Below are 18,703 nucleotides of genomic sequence, written 5' to 3'. Positions count from 1 at the left end.
CAAACCGCATGAAGTCATCAAGATACAGTTTGTCCACACCACGGTTCTTTTAACATTTTATTTTACATCCTTCACTAGGTCAGTTTTCCCTACAATCCTCAAGTTCCCTTCCTAGTATAGGTTTCCTAAATGAAGAATACAGGCAATTGACCTTATGTGTCCATATATCTTCCAACATTTTATACACTGTGTTAAAAGAAAGAGAGAGAAATCTAATAAATAACAATGAAGCTGACTCCTAGGATTATGAATTCCCAAATTCTGGAATACAATTTTTAGCTGCCACAGTGTAAAACAAACACATGAGAATGTTTCTGCTAATGAAAGCCAAAGCACTGAGACAAAGGTCACCCAAAAACAGTTTAAAATTCTGCATCATTTTATATTCATTCATTGGCATGGGAGTTGCATCATGGACAGCAACCCAACACCACTTCACACTCACTCACTCACTCACTCACTCACTCACTCACTCACTCACTCACACACACACACACACACACACACACACACACACACACACACACAAATCAAACAGGCACAGCCAATAATGTAGTTACTTCTCACAAAATCCCAAACAGACAAAGTGGTGGCATAGTAAAAGGACATCTTTGCTGCCACCACTGACATAGAGTAGATTCTACAACAGGCTCTAACCCATTTTTCATTGGACCTGTGATGGCTATAATTTCTCCTAAGTGTCCCTGGTGAACCCAGACATGCCCCATGGTTTAAGAAGGAGCTGGCAGTGATTAAAAGAGTGGTACAGACATTAGAGCATTAATAGCTGAAAACCTACACATGTTGAACCAAACATGGACTGGAGCCCATTGTAAGGTATATTCCATGTCAGCGGTGGCAGCAAAAAAGTGCTTTTACTATGCCACCATTGTGTCTACATAGAGTTGTCTGGAGTGATCATGAGCCTCCTACACTCACAGTCAGTAGATCACTCAACAGCTGTCGTACAAGAATTTACAAGACATTCTGCAGATAAAACATCTCCGATCCACTATAACTTGCATGTTATACTTGACGCAGGTCCTGTGGATATAACTTTTGACATATGCTTGCCCTGTTTTTAAGGGTTTGTTTCAATTTCTGTAGCCTGAGGAAGTGGATAGGCTCCTTGGAGAGGTAAGATGTGCTACCTTTTTGCCTTTTCTGACTCATACACCCAACAAAGGGGACTGGGTGAGTACATAAAGGGAATAGTGAATGCCACTCTAAAGCAAGGCAGGGTTTCTCTGGGGGTTGGGGGAGTGGTTATAAGGCATTTATTGAAAAGACACATACATCCCTTTGAACTCAACAATATTAGGTAACCACACTCCAATCTCCAATATTATATTTTTGAATAAGGTACTGGAGAGTGTGATGGCTTCTAAACTGCTGGGGTTTATAAAAGAGACAGATTATCTAGATTCAATCCAATCTGTCTCTAGGTCTGATTAGGGATTGAAATGCTATTGGTCACCTTGACAGATTATCTATGCCAGAGACTAGAGTGGGGAGTGTGTCTTTGCTAGACCACTCAATGGTTTTCAATACCATCAACCACAAGATCCTTCTGGGCTTTCTCTTTAGGACAGGACCTGGAGACACCATTTTGTCATGGCTCCGGACCATCCTGGGCGCTCAAAATCAGAAGGTGGTGTTGGGGGACTGCTGGTCTATGTCTTGGCTGTTGATCTGCAGGCTTCTTTCAGAGTTGTTTTGTTCCCCATATTATTTAACATACACAAGATTGCTGGGAGGGCTAGTGCAAAGTCTGTGTTTTTAGTACCAACAGTATGCTGATGACACAGAACTCTATTTCTCTTTTCCATTTAATTTCAAGAAAACTGTATTAGTTCTAAGCTTATGTCAGTAATGTCTTATGGCAGTACTGCAATGAATAAAGGTGAAGCAACTGAAGTCTCATCAAGGCAACACAGACGTGCTCCTGGTTAGTCAAAAGGCAAAACAGAAACACAAGTTGTGTTGGATGAAGTTACATTGCCCCCGTAAAATCAGGTCTGCAGCTTGGACTTACTTTGAGTCTGTATTCCAGGTCTCAGCAATACCGTGAGTACATCTGCATAGTTTAAAAAATTCATTTACCAGGTGTACACATTCCAGGAAATGTCTGATTTGGTTATGGTGAAACATGCCATAGTTAGATTATGGATTAGTACAGCACACGCTATGTGTGAGGACTGTTTGAAAACTTCAGCTGGTTCAAAATGCTGCAACCAGACTGTTGACTGGGCCTGGTAACAAAATTCATATAACTTCCTTGCAGCTTCACTGGCTAATGGTTTGTTTCTTGTCCCAGTTCAGAGCACTGGTTATGACCTATACAGCCCTGTGTAGCTTAGGTTCCGGCTATTTTAAAGATCAAAATTTCACATATAACTCTTCCCAGCTTCTCTCTCAGTCTTCCTGTTCTCACAGGCATGTCTGGTAAGGACAAGAGAGATAGCATTTTTCAATGAGATTACGAAACTCACTCCCACATGATGCTACTTTGAGTCTCTTCCTGTTAACTCTCTAGCGCCAGGAAAAAACTTTTCTTCTCAAACAGGCTTTGAATAACTGAAAGATCTCATGAGAAAAATGTTTCAGTGGGGGATAGAGTACACTTTAATGTTTCATGATGTTTTTTTTTTAAATTAATTTTAAACTGATTTTAAAATGAGCAACTTTTCAATATTGGTGTATGCACCCTTGTATAAAACAGAAACAAACAGAATTCAAACAATATTTTTTATTTATTTGATTTTGATTACAATACCATATTAAATAAATAATTTAATATAATTACATAATTTCAGCAGGAGAACATGGTTTTGTGGTTGCTTTTAAAAGAAAGCCAACTTAACTAATGTAGAAAATATGTACACATAAAATGAAGTTATAATGAAATTATGACATTTTTTAGCTATGAAGTGTACACTCATTCTTTGTGTAATTAATTTTGATGGGGAAACTTCAAACATGAGTGGGTGTAAGTTAGTAAATCTGTAACAACAAGTCTACCCAACCAAATTATATGGTGCATGTAGCAGCATGAAATCTCACACTTTTAGAGCAGTTCAAGCCAAGTAATTTTTTTTAACTTTGAATACTATATGCATTATTCCTTGGTAATAAATTGTTACCTATAACTTTCATAATTTATTTTTATCATATAGCTCCCTACCATTGTAAGGAACACTGTAAATTGTTACAGAAAAACATTTTATGTTAGCATACCCCTAAAATGATAACATTTGAATAATTACATAATTACATAAACAAAAAAATTCAAAAATATATATTATATTTTACATAAAGCCAAATGTTTGCTCTCTGTATCAAATATGAGAATTTAGGAATGTGAGATTACTGCACATATAAAATTCCAACTTGTAAGCAATAATAGGCTGTTTTCTTATATTGATCTTCAAACCTCTCTTCATTTGCATCTGTCACACTGCACAAGACAAAGCTTTTGAAACTCAGAATTTGTTAACTATTTTTCAAGGTCAAATGTGACTTACAAAACAATCTTTAAATACATATATTGATTTTTTGTTCTCCCTTAAAAACAGCTACTAGGCCTTACAACCTGGATCATGGCTATCCAGCTTGGAAGGCCATGCAGATGAATCTTTCTCTGCAGGCTTATTTTTTGATCTCAATCCCAGAACTGCAATTTCTCCTGCTGAGAAAAATCTGTGGGTACCCAAGAACAGGCCTCCTGCAACTTGTCTATTAGAGTCGGCATGCCATCAGGATAAAAAAAAAGAGTCAAAATTTGAAAAACTATTTTAAATAATAAAAGCAGGGAAGAGAATAAACTTTTTCGTATTATGGATTATTTCAGGAGGGGTAGAGAACTAAAATAGTTCTGTTTTTCCCCCACATTCTTCATTCCAGAAGAAAAAGTAGAATTAGGATCTTTACGCGTTTCCAAATCTGCATTCCTCTGGCAACATTACATAGTACAAGATAGATCAAGGTGAATTCTAACATTTTGAGCTAACCTGTAGTGTATATAGGATACCTATACATGATATGACAGGAGCTTCCTAGCTCTGATGAATGAAGTGAAATCTGGAAACTTGATGGAGGGAGAATGGGCCTAAGCTTGGAAAGTTACTCTGAAAAATTAATTTATTTCTACTACTGTTATAGTGCTTAGGAAGTAAACTATTGTCATCACCAGTTACAACATTAAGTAAGTGGCTTGCTCATCATGTCATTTGTTACTTTTTCTCTTCCTTTTTATTTCTTTAAAATCAAATTTTAGGTTTGATAATAATTTGATAATAATTTTGAAAAACTTAAAATTTCCTTTAAAAATACTGTACCCTTAAAAGGTATTTTACTGTTACTTGTTATTCTTTCTCCTCATCCATTCTGTTACTTTCAATATGTCATTCCGTTCTTCCACAGTTATCAAAATCATGAACATAACAAGACACAGGTAAATATGTTAGTTGTTATTCAATACTTTCTGCATTTGGGAACTGATGTACAGTATCTCAGATTAAGGTTTCTTCATGGCATGATTTACAAGAGTCTACATGACACCAACCTAAGCTGTACCATTCCTCAGTTTTTATGGCTACACAAATGTAAACCACCACATGCAAACACGACAAAGCTTCATGATTTATTCTGACTACAGGATTTAGTTTTTTGTAAACAGTCTCCTCCTATAGAACACACAGATATCTTTGAGTAACCAGGAAATGTAAAACTTATTATTCAAATAAATACTTACCCACAAATCATGTTCAGCATAGTCAAAAAGTAACCACACCTTTCTGTCACTATGAGAAAGGAAAACCTTCTGCAATGCAATTACATTAGGGTGCTTCAGTTCTCGCAAAAGCTGCAAGGGAAAAGAGAAACAAAGTAAAGATTTTTATCATACCAAAAGAGAAAACTGACCTCTAGTTTGACAAAGAAGCATGAACAATCTTCCTTGCCCATTTTAGTGCCTCCTGGATAATATAGGTGCCAGAAATATTCCATAGAAAGAAGAAAGCAGAACAGTAAGATTTATAATGAAGTAAAGGTTTTATCTTAGATAGTTTTTATACTTGTCTGAAAAAGCATCTTGAGAACGGTTCTACTTGGGGGATGCCTTGATAGACAAAAATAGTGGGAGGAAACCTTTGTGTGTTACCCTATCCTGTTGCAGTCCTTACGCATTCTGAAAATCAGGGAGAAAGGGAGACTGCAAGCAGAAACCAGTTAAAATATCTACTTCCAATTTCTATTATATAAACTTCCACTTCTATTCGAACTTATATTATATAAACTTCCACTGATTCAGAAAACTGCCATTGATGGAAAACTATTCTTTAAGCCTGGTACATATGAGCTTTCTGCGCCTTTCTCTGCTGTATACTTACTAATCTGGCTGTTTGGCTCTCCCGTTTAGTCACGTTAAAGGATCATACCCATGTAATGTTCTCCCCCTATAGGTTTGGGCACTGCGAGCTTGAGAACAAATGGAGCACACCTCATCTCAAAAGATGTCTAGAGATAGCAACAGAAACCTATGAGGGTATTCTATAGAATTATGAAGGCTAAACAGATTATCTCACCATCCACATATCATGGTTAACATGGTAGCAGGGTGCATAAGATAAATGATTAAAAAAATTAACTGATTTAAATCATCACCAAAAAATCCATTAAAATTTTAAATTAAAAATGCAATTTTTAAAATTTAAATCAAATCCCTCCTGCATGGCAGGGTTCAGGCTGGTTTGGAATTATATGATTTCAGATTTTAAACTTTTTCAGGAGATCTCTCTAACTTACAGACTTTCTTGGGACGTGGTCTGACATACATTTGGGCAAACGTGGAACGAGCGCATCTGACGGGATCACATACTGGAATGGTGCCGCCCCATCTAAAGGCACGCAGGGCCATTCCACTGCTGCAGGACAAGGTGGTTCCACAAACTGATTGCCCAGACCCTATTTATTCTTTCTTTCTGTTGCACACATAAGCATGCCCCCCTACAGACTTGTCCCTCCTTGAAAAGTTATCACAATCCTGCAGTGGAAGGTTTGTTGTTCTTGTTTTTGCAAGACTATTTCCTGTGGTCAGGTCAAGTCAAAGGAAGTTGGAAGACTGAAGGAGGAGTTAATCTTTTCTTCCCTAGCAATTACTGTACTACTTTCAGCATCCCTCAGCAATGGAAGCTTTTTAAAGCTTAAATATAGTTGGGGGCAGGGAAATGACAGGTCTCTTTTCTTCAATTACAAAAAAAAGAGTTCAAGAGATGAAAACATCTTATATCCCACCATGGTGATTAAATTTAACTTCCTAGGTGACTCCTGTGAGCCATATCCAGTCTGCAGGCTGGAAGCTCCTTATTCCTGCTCTAATTCAACAAACCAAACCCTGTGTTGATGAATTAGTCAGAGAACTTCTAGGTTGTCTTCCTCAGACCTACTAGAAACTAAGGCCAGAATTCTATTGCCCTGTACCAGGCCTGCAATGTTCTACTGCACAAACATAAGACACATACACACAGATTGTTCAAGAAGATATCCAATACCAAGCACCATTGAGAACAATGGGAACAACCTCCAACTTGCACAATAATAAAGGTGGAGATCACATGAGCTCTACATGTGGTGAACAGAAAGCTGGCCTATACAGATGTGGCAACAAAATTTTGTATAAAGATCAGCTAGTAATAAGTTAACATGAATTATGCTTTCTTATGTTTTTTCCTTTATTTTTCTTCTAAGTGAAACTTTTAAGTGAACGCTCTAAAAATATTTTCAGATCTCAATTTTTATCCCTCACTATTCTAGTACATATATGTATATGTGTGTGTGTGTGTGTGTGTGTGTGTGTGTGTGTGTGTGTGTGTGTGTGTGTGTGTGTGTGTGTGTGTGTGTGTGTGTGTGTGTGTGTGTGTGTGTGTGTGTGTGTGTGTGTGTGTGTTCTTGAATTTCTTTCTTCTGCTATTACAATTGACTCCTCTCCCTTTCTCCCCTAAACAGATTCTATCTAGAGGTGCCTTTTCCTCACAAGAAGGACTGTTTTAGGCCTTGCACTGGAATGCTTAACCATTCCACTGTTTATAGAACAGAATTATTGACAATTTTACTTTCATCTATGATTCTTCAGATAAAACCCTACAGCTTGATGCTAAAGCATTCAGTTTGTTCCACAATACTGCTGGAAATCAGATGCAAAATGCCAAAAACAGTATCTTCAAAACTGGGAGAAAACAGATAAGTAATGTTTAATTTCTGCTGTTGTCAAAGAACTAAGAAAGAACTACTAAGTGTTGCTTAACAGGGTTGTTAAGACATGCATGTGAACTCCCACGTGTACATAAACACAGTGAAACTGGAAATTTAGGATCTTTTCTCAAGTTATGAATCACACACATGCTTGCTTATACACTGTACTCAGGCAAAGAAGCTGATCATACTAATAATGATTAAGAGTACAGTAATGCACACTTTCCTTTACTATATTTTTCTTACAGAAGGGGAGGGAGTGATTGATGGCATAACAACTTGTAACACTGGACCTCCAGAATTTTTGTGACAACAGTGATAGAAGAAGAGAAGAGATGAACAATTATGTTTTTTCTGATAAGAAGTGGGAATGATATTAGGGAAGTGCTGGGGCAGACATTTGGGGCACTAAGCACTAATAAGAATGACACAGGTGATCTGATGGGATGAATTAACAGCTTTAGAGTAAGGGTGGACATGTTGGTTATGTTGTTCAGAGCTGTTAAAAGCAGCAGTTCAGCAATGTCTGGAGAGGCATAAACTGAATACTCTGGTTTAGAGGAGTATCACAGTAAAGACAGAGCAGTATGTTTCGAAATATGGAAGAAACTCATAGTGGGTGAAATATATCCCAGCCTTTGAAAACATGAGTAGATAATGTACCTGAGAGCCCAACAAAATATAGTCATTCCTTCTTTGGCTCTAATTTACTTGAGGAAAAGTATAAACAGAAACAAAAGAAAAAACTAGCTGAGAGTTACGAATTAGAGGCACCTGGCTCAAGAGCCGTAACATCAAAGCAAAACACCTTTTGCTCTCCAAAGTTTGGTCATAGGAAAAGGAAAAAACATTCAATTAGAACCACCCAAGGTTAGGTCACCAATATCCACAGCTAAACCAATGCAGGCAAAGGTATCTCCTTGTACATCTCTTATGATAAACGACTGTCATGAATGGAATAAGAATGCACCAGTGGGCCTTTCACAGAATGTAAAGTTTGGTATACAAGTATGGTGCAAGTCTGGTAATACAGTGGTGCCTCGCTTAACGAGTGCACCGTTTAACGAAAAATCCGTATAGCGATCCCTTTTTGGGGATCGCTATACGGATCAGCCCCAATCGCCGCACTCGCTTTGCGACGATTGGGGCTCCGGCGGCCATTTTGGAGCCGCCGAACAGCTGATCGGCGGCTCCAAAATGGCCGCCGCATGACCCGAAATGGCCCCTATCAGCGTTTTCGCGCCCTCCCCTTGCTTACGGAGGTCGCGAAAACGCTGCGGGGGGGCATTTCGGGTCATCCGCAGCCATTAAAATGATTGGGACGATTGGGGCTCCGGCGGCCATTTTGGAGCCGCCAAACAGCTGATCGGCGGCTCCAAAATGGCCGCCGGACGCGAAAACATCGCTGGAGGGGTAAGTCTGCACACTTATTGGAACGCATTAAACTAAGTTTAATGCGTTCCAATAGGTTTTACTTACCCGCACAGCGATGTTTTCGTATAGCGAAGGTTAATCCGGAACGGATTAACCTCGCTATACGGGGCACCACTGTATATGCTTCGTCCTAGAGTAGAAAGAAAGGCTAGAACTGGATCGTAAAAATTGGGTGGTAGGGTGAATTGGGTTCCATGAAGTTGAGTTTTAAGAATCTCCAGAATGCTTCAATAAATATCAAAGAGTGCTTGAACAATACCTGTATTCTGGAGCAAATACAGGCTATAGGTAAGAAAGCAGAGAGATGATGATGACCGGGCATATTTAGAATAAGATAAATAAAACAAAGAGCTTGATGCATTCTGTCTGGTGGTGATTAATCATACCATCAGAATACATCAACATACTCCTTGTTTTATGACTGAATTAAGGCTTGTTGGCAAAACATTATAAAAATCAGACTTCTATGTGGAAACATAAATGTTCTCAGAACAAAGCAAAAATAAATAAATAAATAAATAAATAAATAAATCCCAGGGATGCCACTAACATCTTGAGGCAAGGACGTTTGAGGATTGGACCACATTTCACGCATTAGAGCAGTGGTTCTTAACCTTGGGTTACTCAGGTGTTTTTGAACTGCAGCTCCCAGAAACCCCAGCCAGCACAGCTGGTGGTGAAGGCTTCTGGGAGTTGCAGTCCAAAAACACCTGAGTAACCCAAGGTTAAGAACCACTGCATTAGAGTACCAAATTTAAGTTGCCATTGTGAATCGTTTGGAATCTGGAAAGGCATTTGTATTTATCTGGAATTCCTACTCTTTGCATACAGCAGGAATGCACTTGTCTTAATTCAATCAGGATAGAACACATGCAGGTCATAAATTCCAATCACAATAAAGGCTGACACATAGTACCACCAGGAGCCTTCTCTTACTCATTCAGGCTTTCCCAGTATGAATTTGTATAATGCAGTGAGGGCATTGGACTACAACTCAGAAGGCTTGGCTTGGAATCCTTACTTGGCCATTGTCAAAGTAAAAAATTTACAGGCCCGAGCAGTACAAATATCTTAATGAGCAGCCATAATGTTCAGGTGTGTTAAAGTGCTGAGTCATAGTGACTCAGGAGGGCTGGCTCAGGGATGATGCAACATCTGTGCTAATTGGACACAGCCAGATGCACAAGTGTATATATGTGGACTGTGTATAGAAGATGTATTCCTTCTCTTCTTGATGAGTTCATGCTGTTGGTCTGTGCATCTATAAATACTGCTGTAAATAAACATCTGGTGCTGAAGAAGCTGACTGTGTCTGCGTGAGTCACTTTACCACCAGGACCTGTTGAATTACCGCATGTTTACGGTAACAGCCTTGGAACCCCACAGGGCAAACCACTCCCTTTTACACCTCAGATACCTCAAAAAACTTGCTAGGGCCATCATAAATCAAAACTAGCTTGGCACACGTATGCTAGGATGATGCAAGAGGCAGACAAACAGCAGAATGCACAGGAATAAGTTTCTTAGTAATAAATTATATTGAATGTAGTTCCACCAACTTAGGACAAATATGGCAGAAACTGTTGGTGCTATATTGCTTGTATTTCTCAGAGAGGGAGAAGAGCTTTTTAAAAACCTTCTCATTTACCATTTATGCCTTTGTTAAAGAATTAATGAAAGAAAAAAGTATCATAGTTTGAAATCCGGAAAAGGACAAAAATGCTAATTACTACATGAAGGACAGTGTACTCATGGGCTGTGAGGTCATCTGGTGCAGCTGTCCTGGCTCCATGGAACATTCACACAGATAGAGATCTGCTAGCCAGTTTTATATTGCTAAAAGTTATTGAGCACTTGCAGCAGAAAGTCTCTCTGGCACTGGACTTTGTATCTCAGTAGACATAGTGTCCGATAGCTAAACTACAGCTCTAAAGGGTTACATTTATGAAATTCCTCATCCCTCTGAGCCTAGCTTGTAAAATAGTGGGAAGCAAGACTAGAACATCAACCATCAGTCTCCTACATCATTAACTCTGCTGGAGTATCTCTAACAGACAAAACAATTTCCATCTGCCATTCTGTCTCCTAAAATTATTTCTACTGTCTCTCTCTATGGCATGTGAAGCTTCATCAAGAACCTGACATATGTCATCATCACATCCACATTTGAGAAAATCTGATTAGTTAAAACTAAGTGTTGGCCATTTCCTTACCCACTTCTTTTGTGATCACTGCTGCCAAACTGGACAGTAGTCTAGAATTTAAAAAATCATGTTCTGAAGCACTTCCACTTTGAAACTAGGGATAAAGGAAGTGCATGCCATATTTTAAATCACATTTTAGCATGTAGAGAAGGCTCAGATGCATGAATCTGCTTTAAAACAAATGCTCTTTGTTTTCTTGAAGGGCTGCCCCAGGGCTGGCATTAAGACCTTTAGAGGCCCTAAGAACTGAAAAGATCATGGTGTTCCCTACAAATATAATACATGGCAGTTCCCATGGCTTGAAAACAACCACGATGTGCATATTGTATGCATGAAAATACAGAATAGTATGTGCCCAAAAAAAGAACAACATATTATATGCAAAATCATACATGCAATCAAATCACTGGCTTTCAGCCAAATCTTGCGCTTTCACTCTTTGATGAATGTAGACAGAAGAATCTGTAAACTGAGTTTAAAATCTTTTGGGGGCATTTTAAAAGTGGCTGTTATTTCTTTGGCTTGCACATATAGTGCAGAGGCCATAGATCTAAAAGACCAGCAGCTCTTTTTATCCTTATCCCCACCTAACCTTCAGAAGTAAACATTAAACAACACCCCCCCAAAAGAACCCTACACCAAGTGAGAATGACGATGATTGATCATTACAATCAAAACATGAATTTTCTCACTAGGTGGGTCTTCATACTTTTTACTGGTTTACTTTTTAGAATACTCAATTGCTTTGGAAGGGAGTTGGTTTTCTTGGGGCTCTTGAGGAAGGGAGGAAGACAGCAGAGTGATCTGAATGGCTGGAAGTGGTTTATTAAGGAGGGTGCACCATTTGTACCATGGTCCACGGTAAATCTGGCAATGAAAAATACTCTGTGGTGCTCCCCTCCCTTGTTGATGCCCGAAGCACATGTTTATTTTGCTTAATGGTTAATCCAGGAGTGTTTTGCCCAGTTTTAAACTGGAAGTATTTTAAAACATGACTATTTGAGTCCAGCACCAACTAGTAGTGGCAGTAGGGTAGTGCAACAGGAACTTCACACTGGGTCTAGAGCAGTGGTCCCCAACCTTTTCCCAACCGCGAACTGGTTGGGTGTGTGTGGCACGCCCACAGGGGGGTGGAGCTTGCACATACACATACGCACATCACACACGGGGGGCACTCATGCACATGCGCACAGCATGCTCACAGGGGGTGAAACATGCTCATGGGGGGCACTCGCGGGGGGTAGGAGATCTGTGTCCGCAGCCTGGTCCTGGATAGGCTGGGGACCGCTGCCACGTTGCGGACCAGGGGTTGGGGACCTCTGGTCTGGAGAGAATAAAGAAATGTATGAATGAATTGAATGTTAAATGAGCAAATGAAACAAAAATATTTATTTTATTCAATTAGTGTTTAAAATACAGTGGGCTTGTTGAAAATTTGGCTAAGTATGCAAGGTTCTTAAATTAACTTGGAATTACATTTATAATATGTTGCAATCTGAGTCCAAAAGAAGAGTGACCATGAGATTCAGTATTCAACTGTCACTTCATGATCTTTTAAAACATTAAGAGAGTAGAATAAATTTGTTATCCATGCCTTTCTTGAAGTTACAGTTTAAACCAAAACATGAAGACCAATATTCTGAAATGCAACCTTTGAGTAACAGAATTCTGTAGAATCCTTATGCCTGAATTTGAGGCAACTCCCATATTTTACATAATATATAAAATTATGTGCGTAAAATACTTCCTTAAAATTATGAAAAGTATCCAATAGAGATCATATTCAAACAAAATGATTGTTATATTATTCTTCAATACTTTAAAGTACTGTATTTTTCCGTGTATACGATGCACCCACATATAAGCCCCCCCCCCCACTTTTCTAACCCAAAATTTCTTTCTTCACAAGAAAGTGAAGGGGGAAGGCAGGGAACAAAGCTCTTTGATTCCTGCTTTCCCCTTCTACTTTCTTGCAAGGAAAGTGCTTTCTCCCCTCCACTTTCTTCGCAAAAAGGGGAGGGGGAAAGTAGGACTCATCAAAGCACTTTGATTCCTCCTTTCCCCCTCCACTTTTTGTGAAGAACATGGAGGGGGAAAGCAGGAATCAAAGCACTTTGATCCCTGCCCCCCCATGTATAAGATGACCCTTAATTTTTAATCTAAATATTTTAGACAAAAGTATCATCTTATACATGGAAAAATACAGTATATATGGAAAGCATGTGGTGTCTTTTGTGATACTTAAGGAGGTAAATACTTGGAAGTACTGTTGTGATAGAATCAACCAACAAACTACACACTTTTAAAAATCTCTTTAAAATGCTGCTATTTTCACATTTATTTTGAGCTGTATCCAACACGGGAGATGTGCTTGCACAACACCTCAATCCAGAGGACATGAGAACAATCTCTTTCCCACTGTAGCCCCTTGAGCATCCAAAAGTCTTGCTCCAGTGGGCTAAAAAACCCTCCGGAATTGGTTTTTGAATAGCTCTTAAGACTGGAAATATAAAGAGAAGAAAGGGAAATACTGTGTCAGCAGCACAATGGATTTAGGGTTTAGTCAGGATAAAAAAATAGGGCAGTGAATCAACAGGCTAATTCATTTAAAGAAAGCAATCTGTAAAGAGAAAACGATTTCAACTTCAAGTTAGTAACAGCATCCATTAGAATGCCATGCTTTATTCCCTGCCCCAATTTTGATTCTGATGCTATAACAGGGAATGAAAAAGAAAGTATTAAAATAACACCTTTTGATCAGCATATGTTGCAACAGTTTACTCACTAAAAGAACTATTATCATTCTTTTGTTATCTCCATACGGCACCAATATTGATGTTTTGAGAAATACACTTTTCTACATACTTAAGCAATTTAGTGATCAGTTTAAAAAGCAGGTGATGGATAAATAAAATTATTCATCAAACCTAATTATAACCTACTATCCTCTTATAAGGAAAGTATTTGCTTGGGAGCACCTCCTGCTGGACCCAACCATATCATGGCCAAGTCAGAGCACTATGGCAGTGCAACAGAAAATCTGTTGCCGCCAGCTGGCAAGCACCACCATCCATGTTGCCTAGGAAACCTATAGAAATATGCACCACCAGTTAGGCAAAGCCTAGATGGATTGCAAGAGGCTGGGGGCTGGGGGGGGGCATGTACAGTCTGCCAGTTTGTGTTCAGTGGCTGACAAGCACAAGAGCAGGATTATTCCCTCTGCTCCCTTGGCAGGCAGAGACAAGAATGTGGAGAAGAGAGCCCCTTTCCTTTTAAGACAAGGTTATAGCGTAAGTGATGCACAAAGGATTGATAAAGCAAGTAGCGTTGGTATCCCACAATTCTAAACACATTCCATAAGACAATAAAAGTAGTATTGTTACGAAGGACTAACAATGAGGAAGACTTAGTGTACATCACAAAAATAGTTTCAGGCACTTTCATAATGTAATTCTAAGTTTCTGAAGAGGGAAGAGGCAGGTGTTGAAATCACAGACATGAAAAAACTTTTTTTTTCCAAGTGTAGAAGAATGATACAATATACAGTACTTACTAGACTAGATGACAAATATTTAGGTGCTATGTTGGCATGCTAGATTTTCAATGAAATCAGAATTAAAATGCCAAATTACTACATCAAGTAAGAATAACTCTTCACTGCCGAAACAGATAAAAAATACTTAACAGTTGAAACTGAGCAATATATCTGTGATACTTTTGGAGTCCTTGTTTTTTATATATACTGTTTTTTTTTTTTTGTGCATTGACTTTGGGTGTTGTCCCCTCCACCCACCCACAATTGCTGAAGTCTTGCTAACGCCCTTGTTCTGTATCAAGCATTTTGAAAGGCAATTGTTCTATAAATACTTTCATTTCAGGATCTGAAAATGTTCCAGCATTACTAAATAGCATTCTTCTTAAACAAAAGCATTACTAGTTGTGTTAAAAGAATTGTGCTTCAGTTCAAATAAAGGAAATGAGACAATTAGCATTGTGCCTTTATTCTATAGGTTTCACAAAAATAGTATAAATAAGTTTGGCACTTTTACTGACAGATGTAAGATACAGTTAAATATCACAGCACGAGCTGTCATGTTTTCAGTTCAACAATTAAAACTGTCACACAAACACATATACAGAATGAACACAGACAAAATATCAGGGTCACTAGGAATTCAGAACTTGCTTAGTCCTAAATTTAAAAAAAAAACTGAACTATCTGGATGCACATTAATAATAAAAGACCAATGATTCATCCAAGTAGCAAAATAGTGTAAATACTAAGAGGTTACTGAAACCTGATTTGTTTTATATTGATAAATAATTCAGTGGATGATATTCTAGGACTACTGAAACAAAAATGAAGTTTCACTTACAACAGCTAGCAAATTACTTCATAGATACAGAAAATCAAGCACACTAAAGCTTACTACTGTATTATATAATCTAATTCTGCAAGGCTCTCCTTCAGAAAAATATGTTAGGAAATCTGAAACAGCAGGATAGCCAATAAGCAAAATGATGTAATGTGAATATCAGTCTTCATTATATTTTATATTTAAAGCAAAGCCTTAACTGTGTCATGTAATATAAGCAGGGAAAAGTAAAAGATGTCTCTATATCAATTGCCAACTTACTTTCCAGACACATTTAAGCTTCAAAGTTAACCAATAATGGTTGAAATCCAGTAGTGTAACGTTATGCCATGTATGTCTGATGTCTTCATCAGCTGTGGCAGTGTTTTATTTATTTTAAAAAATCCTATTGTCTTCTTCTAGGCTTCCAGATTCAATTAGGATCCCTTTGGTGCTAATGAAGCCTAGGGGACAGCCAGTTTAGGGATGGAATCTCAAATGTCTGAAAATCACCAACCCTAGTTCTGCTGTGGCCAACAGAATCAACAACAGCTGTTTTCAAACATTTAAGATTCCTCCCCCATCCCAAAGGTATCCCAGGGGAGCCAAGGAATCTTCGGTTGCAGGTGGGGGAAACAGAAAACTTCTATGAGCAAAATATGGCTATAGCTGATGACATCATCAGGCTTATGCAAAGTAACTTTACATTACATTTTAGCCACTAAGAATCAAATATTATTAATATTGTCAAGATCTAGAAAGTACAGAAGTACAGTGGGGTCTTGACCTGAGAACTTAATCCGTATTGGAAGGTGGTTCTCAAGTCAAAAAGTCTGTAAGTCAAGTCTCCATTGACCTACAGTGCATTGAAAACTGATTAATCCCGTAACAGGCCGTTTTTGTTCCATTTTGGTTTTTTTCTGGTCTGTAAGTCAAATCTCAGTCTGCAAGTCAAACCTAAATTTTGCGGCCAGAGAAGTCTGTAACTCAAAAAGTCTGTAAGTCAAGCCGTCTGTAAGTCAAGGGTCCACTGTATATAAATTTTATTTTCTTCTCTATCACTGTTTTGTCTTCTTTCTGAGGTATTACAGGTTATACTCAGCTAAAAATGCTTGAAATTTAGTCCAGTCATGTCCGATTCTAAGACGCGGTGCTCATCCCCGTCTCCAAGCCACAGAGCCAGCGTTTGTCCGTAGACAGTTTCCGTTATCATATGGCCAGCGCGACTAGACACGGAACACCATTACCTTCTCAATGTGGTGGTACCTATTTATCTACTCGCATTTACATACTTTAGAACTGCTAGGTTGGCAGGAGGTGGGACAAGTGACGGGAGCTCACTCCGTCGCATGGATTTGATCTTACGACTGCTGGTCTTCTGACCTTGCAGCACAGAGGCTTCTGTGTAATTCTAGTTGTTTGAGTGGAACTCTGTGTATTCATATAACGGATGTTCTGTACCTGTGCAGACGATCCATCAGAACATTCCAGAGCCTTAGCCTCATGTTTGTAGAGTATACAGTGGTGCCCCGCTTGATGATTACCCCAGTAGACGATGAAATCACTTGACAACGACAAATGGGGTTTTTTCCCCCCGCTTTATGACGATCGGCTCCCTGCTTCGGGAACCGACTTTTCGCTTCATGATGATTTTAAAACAGCTGATCGGAGGCTCTCAAAATGGCTCCCTGCTGTTTTGCTGACCTCATTTCGCAAGACAGGGAGCGGAAAATGGCCACCCTATGGAGGATCTTCGCTGCACGATCAGGTATTTCCCCCACTGGAACGCACTGACCAGTTTTCAATGCATTTCAATGGGTTTTTTCCCGCTTGATGACAATTTCGCTGTACAGCGATTTTGCTGGAATGCATTATGGTCGTCAAGCAGGGCACCACTGTATAACATGAGCCCCACCTCTGTTCTTTTTTGTGGCCTCTATTCACACAATGGGTGACTAGCAAGCTTTGTGTCAGTGGAGGAAGTCACACCAGCATAGCAGACAGGACAGACCTGCCAAAAGAGGCATTGTTTTCTGCTCATAAATCCAACTGGTAATGGAGTGCAAAGGTGAGAGGCTGCAACCAAGTGGCTGCCTTGCAGATCGTCTGGATGTCAACGCCCCATGGAAAGGCTCTAGAAGATGCAATGGATTGTGTGGAGTGGCTTTGTATGTGTGAAGGAAGGTCCACCTTGGCTGTGGCACAAGCAAGAGTAATAGCTTCCACCACCCAGCAGAAGAAGCGTTGGGAAGAGAGTGGGTGGCCTTTGGTCGGACCATGGTAGCACACAGTCTTTGTGTTGTTCTGAAGTTCTTGGTACAAGAAAGGCAGAAGGCCAATTCTTGTCTGAAATCTAAGGTGTGCAATTTCTTTTCTAGGTTCGACATCGGAGAATGATAGAAGGTGGGAAGGATCAGTGGCTGAGACATGTGGGAAGAGGAGACAACCTTGGGCAGGAAAGAAGCATTGGTGTATACTGTAAGCTAAACTTATCCTTATGAAATTGGATTTATGAAAGATCACACCTGAGGGCTGTGAGTTCACTTGCTGCCATGCAAGACATGATGGCCAGAAGAAAGGCCATCTTGAGTGTGAGGAGCTGCAAGTCAGCAGTTGCCAGAGGTTCAAATGGAAGCAATGTGAGCTGAGTAAGAACCAAAGAAAGAGACCAGGGAGGCCGTGGCCATTTGATGTCTCGGAAAGCGTTCCTCAACCCCTTGAGGAACTTTTTAGAGCTGAGTCCATGAAAAGATGTGAAGAAGGGTGGCCATGTGGCTGGTGCAGCCAAATAAACTTTCAAGGTTGAGAGAGTGAATCCAGGTTGCTTACGATGTAGCAGAAACTTCAAAACAGTACGCAGACACATGGGAGTGGCTGAGGCATTGATAGAGGATGCAAATGCGAGAAACTTGTGCTACTTACAAGCATAAAGTCTGTTAATAGACAGCTTTCTAGCTTCAGCTAAAATGTCTGTTATTGGGGAACAATACTCCAAACTGTTAGCTTGAGGCAGTGGATGTCCAAATGACTGTGGCAAGAGAGTGGCAAGCAAATGACTGTGGCAAGCGAGAAGGTTGTGGCAGAGTGGAAGTTGCCACCAGTCACTGGACATCAGGAGTAGAGTTGCGAGCCATGGCTGTCTGGGCATAGGATAACATCAGATCTGTCCTGTAGTATTTTGACAATGGTGCCCTAAATTAACAATAATGGTGGGAACATATAAAGTAGACTGGGTGTCCAAGAGATAGTGAAGGTGTCATGTAACGCCTCTCTACACTGGCTTGAGAGCAATACATCTGGCACTTCTTTTTGACAGTGGAGGCAAAACATCAATATGAAGCTGTCCCCAACAGACACTGAGATAGTTCCCAGCCAGTAGTGCTGGCATAGGTGACTATCATGCGGCTGGGTTGAAATTAACAGAATTGTTAATTTCAATTCTGTGATGCTTGCTGGTCC

General features: G+C 39.5%; 1 protein-coding gene across 3 annotated transcripts in view; it reads right to left on the bottom strand.

Annotated features, from left to right (window-relative positions):
* CDK19 (cyclin dependent kinase 19) overlaps positions 1 to 18,703 on the bottom strand; it is a 134,349-nt gene that overhangs the window by 79,965 nt on the left and 35,681 nt on the right. For all 3 annotated transcript variants that reach the window (XM_020805351.3, XM_020805348.3, XM_078385056.1), the window contains exon 3: positions 4,754 to 4,864. In XM_020805351.3, the coding sequence (XP_020661010.1) occupies positions 4,754 to 4,864 (111 nt within the window). The remainder of the gene's footprint in view (positions 1 to 4,753; positions 4,865 to 18,703) is intronic.

The sequence above is a fragment of the Pogona vitticeps genome, chromosome 1 (assembly GCF_051106095.1).
Source record: "Pogona vitticeps strain Pit_001003342236 chromosome 1, PviZW2.1, whole genome shotgun sequence".
NCBI lineage: Eukaryota > Metazoa > Chordata > Lepidosauria > Squamata > Agamidae > Pogona > Pogona vitticeps.
The sequence above is the reverse complement of the archived record's forward strand: the minus strand, read 5'-3'. Positions and strand labels throughout refer to the sequence as shown.